This window comes from Sarcophilus harrisii, chromosome 3, assembly GCF_902635505.1.
Source record: "Sarcophilus harrisii chromosome 3, mSarHar1.11, whole genome shotgun sequence".
Lineage (NCBI taxonomy): Eukaryota > Metazoa > Chordata > Mammalia > Dasyuromorphia > Dasyuridae > Sarcophilus > Sarcophilus harrisii.
In genome coordinates, this window is record NC_045428.1 from 208160754 (window position 1) to 208183684 (window position 22931).

The following is a 22931-nucleotide window of genomic DNA, read 5'->3' on the forward strand; positions in this document are numbered from 1 at the left end:
TTATGAATTTGACTCTGTCCCTATATATTTGACAAACGATCTTTATCAGAGAGATTTGCAATATTTTTTCCTCTCGTTTTCCTCTTTTCCTTCTAATTTTGGTTGATCTTGTGCAAAATCTTTTTTAATTTAATGTAACTGAAATTTTCCATTTTACTTCCTATGATCTATTAAGGCTTCGTGTGTGGAAAACATCAGCTAAAATATAAATGTTTTTTAAACATGAGGTCTTAAAAGATTATAAATGTTTAAGAATTCCAGGCCTTATGAAAAAGTGTTAGATTAGCTGGGGGGAGGAAGGCTTTTCAAGAACCCATATATTACATATTATACAGTCATTTATTTACTGTGAGTAGTAAAAAGCAAACAATTTGTTTCAGTTGATTGTGTTTCCTTTCTACTACTTCCCAGCTTTCTCTAGGAAGACTTTTCCATTAGAGGTAAGTGACTTTCCATGTCTTGCCATGTTTGAATATATTGCCTCCATATTTACTTTTTCTTTTCTTTTTTTTTTCTTTTCCATATTTTCTTTTCTCTATCATCAGACTCATCATCTTCACTGAATTCACTTATTGTCTATATATGCCATAGCATTGGGTTCAAGTTAAACGTTACCTTTTGGCATTTACAATCAGGAATAAACAATTATTATGACAGGCATAATAAGACATAAATGATATATAAGCACTTGAAGTAAGAGAACAGTAAGGTGAGTGTTTATGAGTTTTAAAAACCAATTTTTGAAATCCTATTTTGAATCCATTGATTATTTTATAAAAGAAAGATCACATAAAAGATTTAAATTTTTAAGTGTCCTAATATTTCCAAAATGAATCAGGAAATAGAATTCATAACTTGTAGCTAGACAGCAACATTACAATGCTTGGGAAGCTAAGAATTTACTCTTTTGAGCTATCCTTAATCTTTAAGATGGACAGGTATACATTCCTACAACGTGTCCTTCGATGCTACTATGAGACAAAATCTTAGATTAAATGTATCATAGGCTATACCATATGGCACATTAAACATATAACAGTTTCAGTTCTTAAAGTATGGATTTATATCTCCATAGATAACCCAACTTCTGTAACAGAAGTCTGAAGAGATGAAAAATTACAGATCTGACCTACTCCTTGTCTCTGCAAGTTAGTACACAAAGAACTGAATACATACTACCATAAAAATGCAATGTTCTATGGTAAATAAACAGAAGATAGGCAAGAGAGGATAGGGGAGGAGAGGACTATGAGGATCAAATTCCCCTTTTCATGTTTTATGTCCTGGGTGAAACAACAAGAAACTTCTATTTCTATAGTGCATTTGGATTTATAAAGTGTTTTTCTCACCACAACCTTGTGAGAGAAATGATTATTAAGAAGCAATTAATAATGAGAAGATCCAGAGTTTTCCCCCTTTCTATTTCCTTATTAAAAGTCCAATCTCTCAAGGACATTTCTGATCTTGTCCCAAAATTTAACCCACTCAGATCATTTTATCTGGATGGAATTCTTACCTCACCATTGTTCACTCTTCATTGACTGGGTGAAGGATAGATCCTTTTGTATAGGTTGCCTAAAAAGGAATGGAATAAGCCCACCTCTCATTATAATATTCATTCTCTCATTGTTAATCAGAGTTGATTTTCACTTGGCAAGAACACCCATTCTTCAAGAGAATTTAAATTTTGAGTTGGTCTTAGAGAATGCCACTGACTACATTTTATTTACTTATTCTCTAGCCATAATTAACAAAGTGATCATTAATTACCCAGAAATTATGTCTTTCAGACTTTTTATATGTCACACTGATGATGAAGAGAGGTTATATATTATGTTCATTCTGTAGAGAAAAAAACTGAGCCCAAAGGGATCAAGTAATTTGTCCAAAGTTATACACACAATAAGTGCCAAAGCTCAGATATAAACCCAAGTTTTTTTTATTAGACTCATTATGTTTTCCATGATACCATTTTCCCAGTTTGGGTTTTTAAAGACATTTTATGAATATAATGTATGAATATAATTCACAAGTAGTTTTAAAAGAAAAAAAATTTAAGCATCCATCTTGCTTTACTGTAATTGTTACTCTCCTAATACAGGATTGCAGAAATATCCCTTAAAGTTCATGAATAACCTGTTGAATTGAAGAAAGTTAAGCTCCCAATAACTTTTCAATTATCTGCTTCATTTGGCTTTTCAAATATAAAATAATCAAATCATTCAGTTTTCCAATATAATGGCAAAATTAATGTGAACAATATAATAATAGAGTGCATACACAAAAATAAACTCTATGGTTCTCTAAGAGTTATAAAATATATAAAATAAGAGTATATCAGATAAGAATTCCTATTTATGGTACAAGGAGAAATTTAATCAATATTTTCTTATCCACATTTAATTTTAAAACTGTATATGATTTTAAATGTTTTTATATAATTGATATACCAATTACTTATATATAAAAGTATGATTGGCTTCATTTATACCATTATAACTTTGCTATTTAATTTGCATGTATTTTGCACTTATTTAGTTGTCTAGCTATTGATTTTCTGCATAACCAATAGAAGATAAACTCCATGACAGAAAAGATTCCTTTTACTTTGTTTTCATATCACCAAGGTCTACTATGGTTCCAGGATCATATCATAATTTTCTGGGATTGCCAGGGACTATTTAAAGTTTTTTGGTTTCTTTTTGTTTTTCTTTTTGCATTTCCAATACTTGACACAGTGCTTACCAAACAGTCCAAGCTTAATGAATACTTGTTGACTTCAATTAATATAATCAATTCTTAATAAATTACATTAATGTATACAGTACATCATTCTGGTCATGTCTTCCTTAACTTTTGTGCACTTTTACAGTAATAAACAGAAATCCCAAGACTTACCTTTGACAGAGTCAACTCAACAACATAAAAGATAACTGGAGCTATAGCCCTATGCCTCTGGAAGGTTTGAAGGGTCACTTGATTTAAGTAAGTGCTAAAGGTGTACCCAGAGAATCACAGAATTTGAGACTGAGACAGAACCTCAAGGCTATCTGGAGTAGTACTGACTAGAATTCTTAAATCCTTCAGAATTTCTTTTTTCCCCTCTACATTTTTGTAATCATTATATAACTTGTATTGCCACTGTTAAGTCATTTTCAGTCTGAGTCTCCATAACTTTATCTCATCAAATTCTTGGGGATACCTTGGTCCTTAGTTAAGTCAATATAAATCAACAAATTGATCTTTCTAAAGAATAGATCTGACCATCCTCCTATATAAATAAATTCCAGTGGTTACCTATTATATCAAGGATCAAATATAAAATACTCTGCCTTTTAAAACTCTTTATAACCTGGTTCTTTCCTGTCTTTCTAATCTTATTATTTCTTATTTCCCTTCATATACTTTTTGATCTAATGACACTGACTTCTTTGACACAAGGTCCTCTACCTCCTCACTGTGCATTTCCTCTGACTAGAATTTTCTCCCTCATCATCTCTACCTCCTGGTTTACTTCAAGTCTCAATTAAAACATCAGTTTCTATGAAAATCTTTTCCCAATCCCCCTAAATTCCATTACCTGCTCTCTGAGATTGTCTTCAATTTATCCTAATTATATCTTGTCTGTAATGGTTGTTTGCATGTTATAAGCATGCATATTATGGTCTCCCACATTAGACTGTGAGTCCCTTGAGAGCAGAGTTAATTTTTACCTTTGTTTCTGTTCCCACTGTTCAGCATAATGGTTCATAGGAACCAAAAATTGCTTAACAACATGTCTTGATTTTCATTGACTAAATATGGTAAGAAGAAGCCCCCCCCTGCCGCCCAGAATAAGAAAGTAAAACATACATACTTGTCTAAGTGAAGATTTAATTGTCAGAGTTCCCAGAGAGAAAATTTATTCACGCACTCCCAGAACAAACATGTGACAATTTGTTTATATGGATAAATATACAAATTCAAGTTTATACAAATTAAATTACATACTGGAGAAATTGCTAAATAATGCTCTGCAATCAACAGAAAAATATTCATTATATATCGATATTTATGTGACAGATAATAAATGTTTTAAATACTCAACAAAATCATCAATTATTCTTAGCAAGATAAAGCTTTTTATGATATCCCACAGCTCATTCTTTCATCCAGAAATTCTAAAATAAAAGAGTTTTCATTTCCAGGTGTTAGATCCCTACAAGGTGTGATCTCAAGCTTACTCCATACCATACTACATGGATCTTCACCTTCAAAAGGCCATGATCCAGGAAGACTGTTTAAACTTGATTACAGGAAGGAAAAATCAATTGAGATACATGTAAGGAATCAACTAACCAACTATTTGAGGGTTAGTTATAGAAGATTGATTGATACAAGCAAAACTTTCTCTTATTTTAGCAGCTTTAAAATCTTTAATATCTCTTGACAAAAATTTAACGATTTGTTGTGGATGAGACACAACCATAGATAATCTCCTCATGGATAATTGAAAACTGAGTACATATTAAATTTCTTTTGATTGTACTTACTTATTTTAATTGAGCCATAACCTGATTTCTGTTAGTGCTTTGGAACTTGGGGTTTTCCCATTATCTGTTTGAGTAATCTGCAGATTCATATTTTCTATATGACCCAGGATTAATATATCTAATATACACATACATGTATGTATACATGCATACATATATGTATGGGTTTTGTATAGGTATAAATATATATACAAACCTACATATAAACACACATATGTGCCTGTACACACACACACAATTAAATATCCTTGCCTTAAGAATTTTTTTAAGAAAAGCTTTATTTCCAAAATATATATAGTTACAATATTTGAATTTTGGAGCCTAGATCAAATTTGGAATTTGAAAAATCCAGAGATTCAATAAGATTATTGGTATGCACCCTAGGTTACAAAGGAAGCTGATGCATAGCAAAAGTTATCTTCTTTTTTTTTAAATTTATTTTCATTTTCCCCAGTTGTACATTAAAATGACTTCTTGGGGGAGGTTGTTATTTATGTACTTTTTTTTTTTTACATATTCCACCCCCCAAATTCAAAAAAGTTATTTTCTAAAAAAATAAATATACTATATAAAATTTAATGCCGAAAAGTCAAAACAATGATCATCACCATTTGTAATGTGTTAGACTAGATATAAAACTAAAGAGTCGAGATGTAGATTCACTTTCTGAATCAGACATTGTACTAATTAAATGGCCATGGGCAAGTTGCCTTTTTCCTCTTCCATAAAATACAAATAATGATAATATCTGGATTGAGAGATGGCATATTAAAATGGATAGAGGAATGGCTCCTAGATGAGGAAAATCACCTTTGATATACACTGTCTAGGAGATCCTGGACAAGTCATATACCCTCTCAGTGTCCCTGACGGACTCTGTAGAACTGTACTTGAAGAACCCTTGCTGATCTGCATTAGTAGAAAATTTGTCAGCAGGAATTCACTACTGTAGTGATTTCCAAGGCCTGAACGAAACAAAAATATCTGTATGATAGATTTATTGTGAGGATGAGTTGAGATAATGTATATGTGCTTCATAAATGTTAATACCCTCTTATTGTTATTAATAGTTATCATTAGAGTTATTATTGTACACATTATACCACACTTACCACAAACAAATAGACTCAAGAAAATAGAATTGTGTGGGTGATTCATGATAGGTAGAATTAAGTTAATAAAACAAAATTTAAAAACAGCTTATAGTAGAATAAGGGAACTTGAGAAATAGGCATTAATGGCGATTACCTAAAGGGGAGAAAATGATGGAGGATAAGGACAAATTGCATCCTCTCTGTTCCTTAAAATTTAGTACTTTTTACCACATCTCCAATGAATTAGGTGAGTTGCAATGAGAAGCTGCAGTCTTTATAGGACTCTAATCAGTTACATTGTTTTTCATTTCTCTACCTCAAGGAACCTAGGAAATGAAATCATACTGAAGTTACTACCCTCCAATGTTGCTGCTGTAAAAAATATCTGCAGAACCCAAATACTTTTTATTTTTGCCCCTGATGTCCCTTTGGAGCATTGCTTCTCTTCTCCTTCTCTCTTTTCCAATCTTTGCATGTGTTCTATTCAAGTTCTGTCTTGCTGTTAACATTATTTTCCCATCTGTTTACATTATGAGATAATTTTTCCATTTTCACTCTGGGTAAGGGGGCAGGGTATAGGGGGAAATGAAATTCCCCATGATTATAGCTATCATTGCACATATTTGTTTCAATAAGGTCTTTAACACTTCTCTTCCCCCTCACTCCATTCCCCCACCCCCCACATACAAATCTATTGTTCCCATCCTCACTCAGTTCCCTGTTAGATGCTTCCTTGCATTTTGACTTTTGCATTCCCTCACAAAATCAGCTGTGATGAATATGGCATCTGACTATCTGTTTTTGTTTGTCTTTCATTCTTGAAGAGGACCATGGGATAAGGAATTTCAAGGGAATTGGATATAAGTGAAGAAGAGTTGTGTAAAGTCACCAACCTCAATTCCTCAGAGCCATATGGGGCCAGTGGCAAGATATAGATTCAGAAGATTAGAGATGGCTGCAGATACAGTGAGAGCTTTGGATTTTTAAAGCTCTTTCCCAGGTTTCAGTTTAATTGAGGCGATGTCCATTCAGTGATTATGTTAGGTGGCACAATGGATAGAACACTGGCCCTGGACTCAGGAAAACCTGAATTCTGTTGTGTCACAGTTTTCTTTTATTGTCCTGACTCAATTTCCCTAATTGTTCTGACTCAGTTTCCCTAATTGTTCTGTCTCAGTTTCCCTAATTGGTCCTGCCTCAGTTTCCTTTATTGTTCTGCCTCAATCCCCTTAGTTGCAAACCTTCCCACTCCAGTTCATTGAGACTGGTATAATTCAGAGGTTATAAATTGTCAGTGTGTAAACTCAAAAAGCGGGAGTCCAGACTTTCTTTCTCTAGCTAGATACTTTCTTACCATCCCGTTAATAAGAATTTATGGTCCTATTCCACAACCTGTCAGAACCGGATAAATGGTTCCTGCCTGGAAATTTCTACTCACCAGAGTTTATACTCCAACTCCCTGCCTTTGTGTAGGCATAAATATATGCCTATAATATATATGGGCATAAATATGTTATTGAGAACTCATATTGGCTGCTGGATGCTGGATTCTTGGAGATGATAGTCTCATTCAGCCCTGGGACCAAACCATGGATCCATTTGATCCCAGTAAATCTCTCCCTTTCAAATAAAATATTAAAAACTCTCTAGTCTCTATCTTGCCTCAGTTTCTCTGGCATTACAGTTCAAATCCAGCCTTGGACACTTGATACTTATTGGCTATGTGGCCCTGGGCAAATCTGAATGTCCAATTCATAAGCATGAGTACATAATAAAATAATGATTAGCCCACTGTCCCAAGTAAATAATTTCTTTAGAGCACCACACAAAGTCTCTTCCCCATCTCTTTCTAGCTTCCTTTTAGATGTTGTTTTGGACCATTAGAATATAATTTCCTTATTATTTAGAACTGTGCCCAAGGGATTATAAAACTGTGTATCCCTTTGACTCAGTAATGTTACCAGTAGTATCCCAAAGAGAACAAAGTAAAGAGTAAAGGACCTACTTGTCCAAAAAAATATTTATAGCAGCTCTTTCTTTGTGGTGGCAAAGAACTGGGAATTGATGGAATACCCATCAGTTGGGAAATAGCTAAACAATTTTTGATATATAATTGTGATAAGACAAAGTCAGAAGAGTATTATATACAATCACAGTAATATTTTAATAATAATCAAATGTGAAAAACTTTGCTACCCTGATTAAGAAAATTCCAAATTGACCTGTAAGGGAAAATGTTATACACCCTCAGAGAGGAAACTAATGAATGCAGATTGAAGTATATATATTTTTAACTTAATTTTTCTTATTTATGTGTATGTATGTGTGTGTGTTTTCTTTTGCAATAAGGCTAATGGAAATGTTTTTCATGACTTCACACATGCAATCAATATCATACTACTTGCTTTCTCAAGGAGTGAGGGAGGGATAAGAGGGAGGAAAAGAATTTAGAGTTCAATATTAAAAACAAATATTAAAAAAATGTATATGCAATTGGGAAATATTTAACAAAATAAGTAAAAATCTATTTTGTAAACAAAATGTAATCTTCTTAAAGGTAGAAATTTTATATTTTCCACTTCTATTTGTATTCCAAATAATGACATCCTGGGTATCTAGGTGGGTAATTGGAGAGAAGACCTGAATCACAGTAAACAATCTAGAAGCCCAGCTAATCCCTGAGGCAAGTAAGGAGGAGCACTGATAGTATCATTTCAGCTTTAAATGGACCTTTTGTTTTTAAGTAAGTCTTTTGTTCAAGTGGACTTTTGATTATAACCTCACTTCAGATAGAGATCTCTGGTAATCCCACAAAAAAGTATCCAGTCAAAAAGCCAAATTCTGATGTCAAACCTTCTTATGTCAAACCCATAAAAGATATGCTCATATTGTAGATCCTCTCCAACTCCTTTTTATGGTTGGCCCATCGTGCACGGTATATTCCAATCTCAGGACATCATTCTCCTTGTTATAGCTAACTCCTTTTGGGGATTAGTTCACTTGTTAAATATCATAATAGCTAACTTCTCTATTAATTTAGCCTACTCATAGCAATGTAATAAAATCTTTACCCCTTTAGTTGGAAGTGTATGCCTACAAATTCTTTTGAAGCATCTTGCAACACTGGCCTGTAAGCCAGATATACTTTTGGATATTCCACAACCTCAACACAAGTATTTAACACAGTACCAGACATTCAGTAAATAGTAAATGAATAGTGATTTGAGCAATTATACAAGCAATAGACAAAAAAGAATGCAAAGTTATCACTTAACAGACTGCTTCAGTGACTACAGGCTTAATACTAATGTCAGAAGATCCACTAATTAACAGACTAAGCAAAATGGCAAAACTATGAGTAGATAGCTAACAGCAACTTATAATAAGCAAATTATATAAGCAAATATAACTATAATATGGGCATAATACTAATTCATAGTATATAAGAAAAAATGGAAAATTATAATAAAACAGCATTATGAGGTAATGAACAAATGCTAAAAGGATAATTTGGTGTTCATCCTTCTTTCTAAAAGAGGACCAATGATATCATGAGGATAATGGTTTGATTTGTGAAGTGGATATGAGTGAGGCAGAGCATTTAGTGGGGCAATATTATCAACCTCACTCTCTCCTCCAGAATTACTGAAGTCCAGTAACAAGAAAAAGGTCAAGATTGTTGAGGCTCAAAAGGAGATCCCAAAAGTTGGGGTTGCAGACTGGTGTTGTGAGGTGTCTCAAAAGAATTTTCAGGTTTGAACCCATTTCCAAATCAAGGAGCAAAGTTTATTGTACTAGTAACATCAATTGAAACAGGCTAAGTTCCAAAAAGATTTAGCAAAGAACCAGAAGCAAGAAAACAAATTTATTGGAAAAGACAGATCTGATTCTTCATGTTACTGATATGCTAATTTTATGGTCCCAAATAGAACTGAGAGTAGGTATGTACCTTGCCATTTGTCTCAGAAACCCTCTTATCACTGACCAACAAATTGATCAGCAAAATCTCTAGGACTATGCTATAGTATTCCTAAAGCTAGGAGACTTTAGGATTATTGACAAAGAGATAGTTAGAACAATAGCACTCCTACGATTTGGGGGCCCCAGGATTACTGCTGTATTTCTCCTAGAAACTGCATCCTTATTAGGATGACTGGCAAAGGCCCAGGATACAATGGGTGACATTGACCTTTCTAAATTTTGTCTTCCCCAAGTCTCATTTAGTCTGCCATTCAATGACTAAGGGCTGGGTGAAAGATGAGATAATTTACCATCACAAAGATATCAGTCTGGAAGGGGAAGCCCTTTAGAGTTACTGGCTAGAACAAAAAACAATTGCTATTTACATTCATTCTAAGCCCTCAAAACCTAAATAATGATCCATACATAATTACAGTAAAGGCACACTCTGCTTCAGTCAAGTGACACTGACCTCCTGGCCACTTCAGGCATTTTCTCTGGCTATCCCCCTATTCTGCAATATCATCCCTCTTCAACTTTGCCTACTTACTTCTTTAAATTCCAACTAAAATCCCATATTTTTCAAGTACCCTTTCTCAACCTCTCTTAATTCTAGTGCCTTTTCTCTGGGTTATTTCATATTGCTTCTGTCTATAACTTGCTTTGTATATATTTGTTTGCACATGGTTTCCCTTGAGAGCAGGGACTGTCTTTGCCTTTTTTTTTTTTTTTTTTTTTTTGTATTTTTTAACACAGTACTTGGAACCTTACAAAAATTTGTTTGTTGATTGACCCTGAGTAAGTCATTTAATCTCTGGTTTTGTTTTGTTTTGTTTTTTTCCATATCCTCAATTATAAAATGTGTTAATAACAACACTTGTCTGAAAGGGTTATTATGAGAATAAACAGTACTAGTATATAGTAACTGCTATATAAATGTTTATTTTCCTTCACTTCACCTTTCAATAGAATATAAGTCTATTAAGGACGGAGGCTATTTCGTTTTTTTTCTTTGTGTAAGAAACAAAATATCATACCAAGAACTTCATTGACTGATGAATGCAGGAAAGATTTTATTTTACATTTTTGCATAGATAGGTTAGTTAGTAGTCACATTTTGAAACTGCAAAAGGGAGTATTTTATTTCCTATTCTAAAGCACAACCCCCTCCCTGACAACCATTAATTGGATTTTATAGAAGTTACAAAATGTGAATCTCCACCCTTCATGACATAGCCAATCCCTGAGCTCAAGGAGCTTACATTCTTATCGGGGAAGATAATCTGAGTATGTAATGCTGGAGAAACTGGCAAAATAGAGGTTAGAGAGTTATAATAATTTAATTCATTGGAGAGTTAATCAATTGACTGGATTGGACTCTTGTCTCCAAGTATCCAGTATCAAATGTGGGGTATAGAGATTATAGGGTGACAGAAACAATGACATAATGGGGAGCAAATGGGGATCACATAATGGGGAGGCACCAGAGATGAGAATGTCATCTGATATTCTAATGGTGAAGCAGGTTGTGGTCCCTTTAAAAAACTATTTCCTACTGATTTATGATTCCTTTCACATTATTCCCATCCCCTCCTGGTTGAGGCATTTCAGTTCTGGAAGCCAGGACCTTTGATTCATAAATCCTGGTCAAAAGCACCCCTTTGAATTCCAATAGGAGATCTGGGCTTGTCCCATCCCCCCACTGGATCTGAGCCAATTTGGGCTCTCCCAGCCCCCATTCTGATGATCTGCTTGGGTTTCCCAACCCCCACCAAGGCAAGCAATATAATGAGCTTCTATCAACTAAAGTCTTTGCACCTTGGCAGTGCCCTTTATTACCAGATCTTTCTGCCCACTGAGAACTGCATTCTCAGCGCAAAACTCCATTTTCCATAGATCTGCCCTCTGGAATAATATTCTTTTCCAGTGCCATCCTCTCTTTATCCTCACCTATTTCCCTAACCAGACTTTATGCTTCCAATCCCCATAATAAACCTCTTTTATCAATCTAGGTTTTTGGGTCTGTAAATTCCTTTACAGAGAACCTATGTTTGCACCAAATCCTAAGGGGTTGCAGGGGAGAAAAACTCCTCCATTTGATTCCCTGAACCCCGAACCTGCCACTAGACCTTATTTAACTCTCTGACCACCAGAAACCCTAATTTCATTTGGGTTCCCCAAATCTAAACCTCGTCAATGGGATAAAGTATCTGATATTCTAAAATATAAGATTTTTTTATCCTTATCAAATATTCTGATGATCAAGATGGAAAGGTGGTATGCTAACCTGAGGTTGGGATAGAAAAACTGAGATAGGGCAATTTAAGGAGACTGGCATTTCAGGTAGGGGAAGATAAAAAGTCCAGAGGGTTCCTTTTCAAATCTAAAATCTCTACCCCTGATTACATTCCTTGATGTCCTGATGGATTCTAGCCTCTCATTTCTTAGGTTTCAATTTTCTAATTTGTTTCTCTTCTCCAATTCAATTTTTTTTTTAGCAACATGGATACTGTGGAAATATGTTTTACATTGCTTTCAGAGAGAGAGAGAGATGGAATTTGAGATGGATGTGGATTGTTGAATATGATTATTGAATATAGAAATAGCATGCTCCTGAACAGATATATTGTGCACTTAAGACATGGGTAAGAATTTATTTTTGTGAAGTCTTACAAATCTAATCAAAAGGGCACTTAAGTATTTACATATATTTATCAACCTAAATATCATACAGTGTTGCTACAATTCAGGAAGAATAATAGTGACAAAAATGCATGTATTTATATTTATTTCTTCATTTGTCTATTCTTTCACTTATTTAGTCATGAATGGGACTGATTGGATGAAGTATATCTCAGTATTGAGTCACATGATAGTTACATCCTTTTAGTCTATCCAATGAGAAAGCTGGAATCTTTTGCTTTTAAACCCTGGACAAGCCAGAAGCAGGTCAGGTTCCAGGAGCACATGGTGGGAGTTGGGATGGCTTCCAGGTGTGTCTGGGACTCTCCCTGCAGGGATTAAATAACTGCTTTCTCTTTGTACCTGATGATTGTCTCTTATTAGTTCTTCGGGAAGGGGGTCTTGCACCCTACCTGTCCTACACAGTCATATCTCATCTGATGATTTATCATCATTTTTTGGAAAACAAGATGCTCATTGAACCTCAAGATATCCAGTTGCATTTTCCTGAGGAAGAGACTCATGTTTTGCTTTGTTTTGTTTTGTTTTTTAGCTTCAAGGATTTTTTGGCCCCTCACATTTTTCAATCTTCCATCTTCTAGATGTAGATCAGGATTCACCATTTCCCCCTCAGAGGGGAAAATGTTTGGTTTTTTGTTTGCTTTGTTTTTACTTTGAAACCCTCCTTATAATGTTTAACCAAACCATCACTTTTTTTTTTAATTATCTTTTCAGTTAACAATTATTCCTACTCATAAACCCCCATTGAAAAAAGAAAGAAAACAAAGCCTTTGTGAAATAATCAAAGACAAGCACATCAAGTTTGTTTTGGTCATGTCTGAAATAAATTTACAGAAGACAAAATTCATGAAAGAAATTAGCAATAAAGCCCATTGTTTGAGATGTTTATAAATACATATGATTCTCAAGTACTTATCCTGGAGTCTTTCACACAGTAGGTGCTTAATATATGTTCCTTCTTGCTTTTACAATAAGCAAGGTTACAACTTTGATCTCCCAGACATTACTGAGATCTGCTGTATTAATACATATAAGAACAATGTTTCTCAGAAAAAATATGCCTCTTTTAAAAGGAACAGTTTAGGTAAGGGAATACAGTGGATAATATAGTAGAACTGCATACATATATTGTAATTAGAGTCCAGTGAGGAATCCCAGATAGAGAATATCTTAAGTGAAGATAGAATGAAGAGGAAATAGAAACAACATATTCATTGAATAACATTATAGAAAAATTATAGAAGTTAAAAATGTCTTGATTTGCATAATGCTAATTTTATCCTTTTAAAAAATAAAAGAGCCAATAGAGTTAACTTCTCTTTTATATAATACACCAAGATTAAGTCCTGATAGTTACTTAATCTTGTTTAATTATTAATTATATATAAAGGATTATATATGCATATATTACATATAAGATTACATGTTATGTAATTATAATATAAAGGGAATCAGTATATTATACCTTGTTGATAATGTACTTCAGCCAACACCAGAGAACACTTGATAGAAAAGACAATTCATTAAGTTTTCAAAAGACAGAGCAAACACTATATCCTAGTTCCTTTCTTTTTTGGTGGAAGTATTCATCTCCTTAGGTTAGGTAGTGACCACTGTAGCCCAAATACTATCTCAGCTCAACACTTCCAGTAGCTAAAACTGTCCTCTTCTCTTTGTGGTGTCTTTCAGAAGACCCCTAAATTTATGACCATAGTGTAATGAAGTCAAATACATAAACTTGGCTTTAGTATAAGCAGTGCTATAGGCTTTATCATATAAATAAATGGAATAATTATATATATACATATATGTAGCATATATTAATAAGTAGCAATAAAAAAGAGCAAAAAAATACAATTAGAGATGCACAATCTGGTGTGGTTCCCAGTGGTAAACTATACAAAATATAGGTAGAAGCAGTAAAAGGCAAAATGTCTGAATGGAAAAAACATTGAAATTAGAACCAAGAGAGCATTAGGTTGGAATCTTTAATACCTAAAGCCATGCCCCTGAGCAAATGTCCAAGACAGTTTTCCTTTTCTGAAAAATGAGGATGAGTCACTGTACTATTTACCTTAAGAGATACTGTGAGGAAAGTATTTTGCACAATTTAATGTATGACATTAGAAATTAATAGCTGTTCACTGTTGTATGAATCATGGAATATATATATACATATATATATATATATATATATATATATATACACACAAATAATATACATATGTGTGTATGTATGTATGTATGTATATGTTTATAGAGATATATGCCAAATCAGATTATTCTACAGTTTAAGATATAGACATAAACATTGTCCAAATGTACCAACAAGGATTCAGGATTAAAATAGGACAATGGAAATGAAGTTCAAACTAAGAGACTTGGAAACAGTATCTTGAGATCCAGAACTATTAGGTGGGTTCATGAATAATTTAATCAAGTTGTGTCTACTGATTTTAGGGTATAGGCTTCCTTTCCTTTGTTAAGATTTTAAGCATGTAGATATACATGGGCTTGCAGAAATGAGTTGCTCTCTAAATTTAGGAGGGATTCTACACATGGTGGTGATTGCAGTAGAGAAGCAGTTTCTCTGGGGAGCCTTTGAAATTTTAGCCCTAAGCATTGCTAATTGCCTCTGGCTATAAAGCAAAGGGAAATAAAGGAACAAGTCTCTGATGAATTTAATCTATGAAGAGAATCAATTTTGAATAACCTCACCAAAAAAGATTTTTTTCTCCTTCTGATCATTTTTGAATCTCAGCTTTCCTTTGTCTAAGCAGACAAAGCTCTGTGCATTAATTCCATCCCTTTATTAGATATGCTTATTCAGCGTTATCCTCTGGGCAAATAAATATCTAAAGGGAAGAAAAGGAGTGGTCACACTGATTTACACAATCTATTTTGAAACATTAAAATGTCTTTTCTCTTATTCAAGTACATTTATACAATTAGTTAAAATATTTTCATCAAAAATGAATTTGACAAACACACCCTGCTGTTTTTGCCTTGTGTTCCTATTTAGAATTACATAGCATGATTGGATTTTAAAATGTAAACATTTAGGTCACAAAACATGAGGGAAACATTACACTTACTACTAGACATAAGATTTAACCTCAAATAGCCTCAGTGCACAGTGGCAGATCCTGTGACTGTCTTTTCAAATGTTAGAACAATCTGGTCTTGATGCAGTCCCCAAAAATGTTTCTGTAAAAAATCATAAGACTGAAGATAAAAATGCAAACCAAACTTTGACATCACCTGTAGGATTTTGATACAGAGGTCTATCTTAGGCCATAATTTTTAATACCCGGTGAACAAACTTTGCTTAGAAAATGAACTTTATTATCAGACTATTTGCAATGGCAACTTAAGGAAGAGATTTGAAATCTTTCATATTAGAAACAATTTTCAACTTCTGTGCATAAATAAGATAAAATGTAGAGCAAATTTAACTTCATTTGTTTCCGTCCCATATTTTGTGATTTGAAGAATGTTTATGTGTTGAATAGTAAATGTTTTATGACATATTTTTGCATTGCATTTGTCCATGCAAACTGCAATTATAACAGTGGGAAAGAAAAATGGGAAAAGATTTCAATATGATATCACTGGCATCCTTTATAATTACAAAAGTACATATATATATATATGTGTGTGTAACATTTATATGTAATATGTACATTTCTATATGTGTAAGTATATATTTAAATATTTATATACATATATAACATGTGGGCACATGATATATACATAGATTTTTGGTATATTGTATATACATATGTACATAAAGTATTATGTGAGTCAAATATACACATGTATATACACATGCATTTTATGTATATCATTTGCCTATTTTCCCTAACTTGCCTAATTCTTAACATGATGTAGCATAGGATTGATTCTGTGACTATTGCTCAATTTAGTTTCCACTTTTACCCCATTCATTTAATGAGATTATAGTAGGACCTTTGTCAGAAAGGGGTATCTCTTATGGAGCTAAAAATGTACTGTGAGTGCTTACTGAAAGGTACATAAGTAATACAGAAGAAGATTCATTTGGTCTGGTTCATAATCAAGGTCCAATGTTATATTGAACTTTATTGCTTTAAGGAAATTTCCTTGATTATGACAGTATAAATATTCATACCTTTTATTTGCATCATAAAACCAAAAAAATAATGAAAACAGTAATAACTTCAATAATGCTTTAAGATTTCCAGTGAGCTTAATATCTAAATAATGATAGTAGTAGTAGTAGTAGTAGCAGTAGCAGTAGCAGCAGCAGCAGCAACATTTGTATGGCACTTACTATATACCCTGAGGAGCAAATTTGTTCTGTTTGGGGGGAAATTTGGAGAGCTTGGAATTTTCTGACTTATTCTGCCATCTTCCCAGAATCCTCCCTCTTCTTAAAAATTATTATTGATGGATTAATTTGGTGTTTTAAACATTTTTATGTATTTTCATGGGAAAGGAAACATTGCTTATGTATGCTTGATACTCATATTAACTATTCTAGAAGCAGCCCTGTTACTGAGAGATATTAGATATGAGTATCACATAAGTGTTGTTTAGCGATATCTCCACATTTTTATCCCAGGGTGGCAGCATTGAGCCAAAAAGACAGAGAGGGAGAGAGAGAGAGAGAGAGAGAGAGAGAGAGAGAGAGAGAGAGAGAGAGAGAGAGAGAGAGAGAGAGAGAGAGAGAGAGAAAGAAGGAGAGAGAGAGAAACTTTATACACACATGTAGGGTTGTCTTTATTTACGAGAGTCTAAAGCCTTTTCCCCTTAGTGAGCCCATTGGTTCAGAAATCACATATTAGCTTCCCCGTGGTTTTAACATACTTAACCCAGCATAATTCTGCTCACAATATATGTTTATCTTAATATCTTTATATCAGACAAGATTGCAAAACTATGCAGTGAGATTGCAGAAAAAGATTAATGGAAGACAGTGTTTGGAGGTTAGTTTAGATTTGCAGGGGTAAAAAGGCCAAGGCTAACTCTGTTCTGCTATTGAGTGTTTAGAAAAAGGATGGTCAAAGCTGTGAGCATGTCTGCAGCAGGCAGAGCAAACACCATGCACCTTCATGCAGCTGCTTCGGCTTTAGCAAAATCCCTTGTCATTGATATTAATTCTTGGAAGGGCAGAATGCCATCTAGCTGTTAGGGACTGCCTCTCATGGCTGCATCTCACTGAAAAATAATCAAAGCAAGTTGACATATCATAGCATAAATCTTCTCATCGAAGAAAGGATCTTCTTTTATTTTCAGAAAATATCCATGGGTTTGGGTTGGTGCCCAAATGCTTTTTTTGCAAAGTAATATTTTTAAAGCATAGTGAGTGATGAGAGGACACAAGATTGTGGCACTTTTCACAGGGACCAGACAATGAGGTGTGAGGGTCTGAAATTTCAGCTCTTAAAATCTCCCTGGAGCTTAAACAGCTCTTTGGACAGAAGTATTAATCAAAAACATTTTGGTGCATTATCAAAGATAGTATAAGATAGACTATTACAGGGCAAACGCCACATTGCAATTGATGGCAAGTTGGTTTTCTTAACCTCTATTTTATCATCGCTTAAAAGGAGAAATTTCCTTTAAATAAAAATGAGAATTATATAATAGCCTTAGCATTATTTTACAAGTCTTCTTGTGGCTTTCCCACTCCAGTTTTCCATCATAAAACACGAGTGGCTGGTTCATTGTAATGTTTTACCTGCTATTAGCTTTTATTTATGACTTTCTCCAGGGTTAAATTAAAAGTTCTATCCTTCAGTAGCCATCTTCAGGCCTGGTTAATTCTTGAAATCTCCATTTAAACTGCAAAATATTGTATTATATATGACCATTTTTCTCCTTAAAATAATGGCACAAAAAAGAATCACACTATATAATTTTTCCCATTTTAGAATACTCTCATAAATGCCAGAGTTCAAAAAGCTTGATGAAGGAGGGGGAAATGTAATGTTCTAGAACATTATGTTTATTTGAAATAGTAAAAGGCCACATATTTTCCATTGTTCCACACAGTCAAAATATAGAGTATAAATATCTAGTATTGTGCTTGTATTATCATTTTGTCACTTCAAAAGTGCTTCCAGAAATGTCTTCAGTGGATAATTAAATTAGCAAAAATATTTAAAACAAAAGCTAAAAACATTTTAAAGGTTAATTGAATTTTTCTAAGACACAATGACTCAGTAGCCTTTGCCATGAATACTGAGTACTAATATCCCCACTAGCTTTTTGTATGGCATAGAAAACATTGCTGGATATACTCTTGGTTGTTTCATTAATACCGGCTACAATATGTTAGGAAATGCATTTTTTTCCCCCTGCAGACCTATTTCTTGCTCTTCTGACACCTCTTGTTCTCCCTGGCACTTTGCATCAACCCTTTCAGAAGTATGCTGAAACTAGTTTGAACTGAATGGAAAAGCAATAGTTAAATTCTTATTGTGAGTATGTAGATTTTGGAAATAGGCAAACACTACAAAGACAGGCTTGATTTGTTGTTTTAGTTATTGTATAGACTTAAAAAATTATGGAAAAATGAAAATAATAGATAAAACTTAGAATTATGTTGTATGTATGTTCCTTGGGGTATGGGGACAGATCTGGTTGTTAAAATTTGCCAATATATCCCTGCCCCAACACCAACAATTTTTCCCAATTTTGATCAGTTCTCAAGAGGAATGTTTTTCTTATCCATACATTCTGAGAGGAACAAAAGTACTGATCATGAAACTTTGGGATCATTAAAAAATCCATTGCTTTTAAATGATTAAAATAAATCCCTACAAAGAAAATTAATATTCTGCCTATGGACTTGGGTCTAGTTTTAATTATCACTGAAATTCATTGTACTCCTTCCATAGTCAACAAATATTTATAAAGCCCCTACTACGTGCCAGTATGCTAAATGCTGAATATACAAAGAAATTCAAAAGAGAGTCCTGTATCTCAAGGAACTTATAGATTAATAAAGAAGACAACATCCAAACAACTATGTAGATACACACATACACACACACATATATGATATTATCCAAGATAAGTTGGAGAGAACTACCATTTATAGTAGTTTTGTAGTAGAAATTTGCCAACTTACATATACCATATATTCCATTTATCCAACTTACATATACCATATATTCATTTTATCTCTAGGTTTCAGAATCCATAATATATAAGTGTATGTGTGTGTATATATAAATATATATATATATATATATAATATATTTCACACAGACACACATACAAACACACAATTAGATAATTAATTAGTTATGAATCTATTTATCACGCACTCAGGCAGGGACCTCTTCACCCTCCCAACAGTTTCAGCTCCCTTTAGTATGTTGTCTTTCTCCAATAAAACATAAGTTCTTTGAGGATTTGGATTGCCTCATTTCACTTGTATTTCTATTCCTTGACTTAGCAAAGTTGCTGGCACATAAGTACTTAATAAATTATTGTTCCCTGCCTACATACTTATAACTGCTTTGTGGATTTGGGGAGATGTTAATATTACATCTATTTGATTTAATCTAAATTAGTATTAAATATCATTTGGATATATTGCTTAGTATTGTCACATAAATCTAAGTAGAAAAACAATGTCCTTGAATATTCACATTTCGTGAGCACTTTTCACCTGCCAGAGGATATTTGCAATACCACTGTATAATCTCATATTCTTTCAACCTCTATTCAATAGAGATAAAGTATATTGTGTATACCTCTTTTGTTTCTCAGTTTTCTAATGGTAATATCAGTAAACATCTGTCCTTGATATAAGGTTTGAATGGATAGTATGTTCTAACTCCTTTTTTCCTATCAGCCACCAACTTGGTGCTTTTTCTCTTATCTAATAAAATGCCATGAATGCCCTTTTCTGATGTATCTGAAATCCTGACTTTTCCCAACTTTTTCATATATCATTTGTCACCTCTATTCACATTAACGTGAAAGGAAACAGAGAAACTTTCAAATCTTAGTAGATAATAGTCTTCAAAAGAGGGAAAAATACAACTCAATAAGCACCAATGAATAAATTGAAGATATTGGTCATTGCTAATCTTTTTTTCCCCAAACTAATGAATAAAGTGACTGAATATATATTATATTGCTTTTTATTATCATTACAAAAAAGCTAATAAAAATAGTATAACCACTAGGGCAGCAGTTTTTAAACAATTTGGTATCAGGAATCATTTTTTACTCTTAAATATCATTAAGGATTTCAAAGATCTTTTGTTTATATGGATAATATCTATTATTATAGATTAATTGACAATTAAATTGTCAATACTATTATGAAAATAGATTTGATTTTGAGGGCACCCTGAAAGGATTTAAGGTATAACACTTTGAGAACTCCTGCACTAGAATGTTTTGAATACATAGATATAGTTTGAATGTACAAAAGCATTGTCTTTTTTTTTTTTAAGTATTTTTCCCTTCCTTTTCCTTTCCCTCTTTAAGTAGTCAATGATACACATTGTATAAGATAGAAGAAATATGGCTAGAAAACTGTTTATTATAAAGGGTTTATTCTAAGAGTGTGCAAGTCCAATATAAATTATAAGTATAATGTTGACTGGAAAAGAAACCAAAACAAACATAGACCACATTTTTAGAAATATAATGTCTAGAATGAAGGAGATGATAAGCCAGAATATTTGTGCTAGCTAAGACTATACTGAGAGTATTGTATATAGATCTAAACTACATATTTTGGTAGGGACGAGGGCAAAATTTCATTCAAAAGAAGGGGATCAATGGAAGGAACTAGAAATGGTGCTGAAATAAAAACACTTAAAGGAACTAGAGTTTTTCAGAAGACAAAATTTAGGAGACGACATATTTATAATTATCAAATCTCAGCCCTAGAAGGGAGAAGTAAGGCCCCAAAATGGAAATTACAGGGAAACATATTTCTTCTCAAAATAAGTAAAACATTTCCTAATCTTTAGAATTGCCTCAAAATAGAAGGGACTGACAATTTGTTGGATATATTAAAAATAATGAAACAGATGTTTCCAGATGGGTTTGAACTAATTTAACCTCATGTAGTAAATGAAATTAAATATTATTCTCTAGTTTTGACCCCCCCTCCCCAAAACCCCACCAAAACTTTAAGTAGATATTTGTAAAAAGGTGGACTTTTCTCTTATTACATGAGTAAAAACAGAACAAGGAGAGATTACCTAGGCCATTACATATAGTGTAGCTAAGAAAAAGCTACTCCATATAGAAAAGTTTGAAAGTCAATCTGGAAATAAATTTTATTTTGAAATACATACATATATATATATATATATATATATATATATATATATATATATACACACATAAATATATATATTAAAGGGAATAGAATTGGCAGCTGGGTCAAGATAGGTATGATATGCTATTTGGACCCAGCAGGGTCAATCTTATCTGTACTTAAAAAGCCTAAAGGTAGAGCTTTCAGAAAACTAGAAATGAATGGGGCAAAGGATTGCTAAATCAGTTATAGAAAAAGATAGTCAAACTATTTTGACTGCTTGAGATTGAGCTATGCTCAGGGTTTTAAATATAGGTTAGGTTGGGCAGATATGATGTGGTTGGAGATAACAATTAGACCTGTGATTTATCAGTATAGGAATTCTAAGATGAAGAAATTTCCTCTACTGCTATAGGATTTCACTGCCATAGATTACAGTCTTATGAGTATTGACTTGAGCATGGACAGTTTAAATGACTTTCCTAGGACACAGAATAAGTGTATGTCAATGTCAGTACTTAAATTCAAGCCTTCCTTGATTATAAGCAAACTTTTAAATCTATGATTGCACATTGCCTTTTTCTTTCTTTAGGTATTTAATTGTGTTGCCATGGGGGAAGCACTTAACCTGTGTTCTTTCCATTTGGAAAATGAGGTTAGCCTACTTCTAGTTCTTACCTCATGGGATTGGTAAATTGACCACTGAGCCCATTCTTATAAACATCAATAGAATGATAATGATAAGCTTGTCCACATGGAAAAGGCTTTGGAGAGTCATAATTAGAAGTGCCTTGAAATCTGGAGCATGGAGACATTCTGCAACTGGTCTTAGTCTGCAGAATTTTCAGATTGGCCTGAGATACATTCAAAAGAGTAATGAACTAGAGTCTCAGGCTTCTCCTCCTCTGACATCATCTTGACTGATTGGTGAGAGATAATGCTGCAAAGGGAGAGAGACTTAAATTCTCTCAAAAACTCTCTCAAGAGAATAGGCTATGCAAGATCTGAGTTTCCAAGAGTTAGATCCATATTAAGGTTTGCAGGCAAGCTCAGTAACCAGTTCCCCTTTGTACATGTCAAGTATTTTAAAAACTTGAAAACACAATGTAAATATTAGTTGTTAGTTAATATTAGCTAAATGTTATTGATTATATTACTAATATTAGTGAAATATAATAGTAAAATAAATATACACTATATCAATAATTAGTTTGAGATGCTAGAAATAAATTTCTTATGCCAGCACTGCAAAAAAGTATCACCTTTGGGTTCAAGAGAGGCTCCTGGGTATGAATGTTAGAAATGGATATAAGGAAGAAGGAAAAGGGCTTTAGAGAAAGGATCAGAAGCACTTAAATGGAAGAA

The 22931-nt window shown here is 33.3% G+C and overlaps 1 protein-coding gene across 1 annotated transcript in view; it reads right to left on the reverse strand.

Moving 5' to 3' along the window:
* Positions 1 to 1519: 1519 nt before the first annotated feature.
* STS (steroid sulfatase) overlaps positions 1520 to 22931 on the reverse strand; it is a 203592-nt gene continuing 182180 nt past the window's right edge. The window contains exon 10 of the mRNA XM_031959029.1: positions 1520 to 1575. Within this exon, the coding sequence (XP_031814889.1) occupies positions 1535 to 1575 (41 nt within the window). The 3' untranslated portion in view covers positions 1520 to 1534. The remainder of the gene's footprint in view (positions 1576 to 22931) is intronic.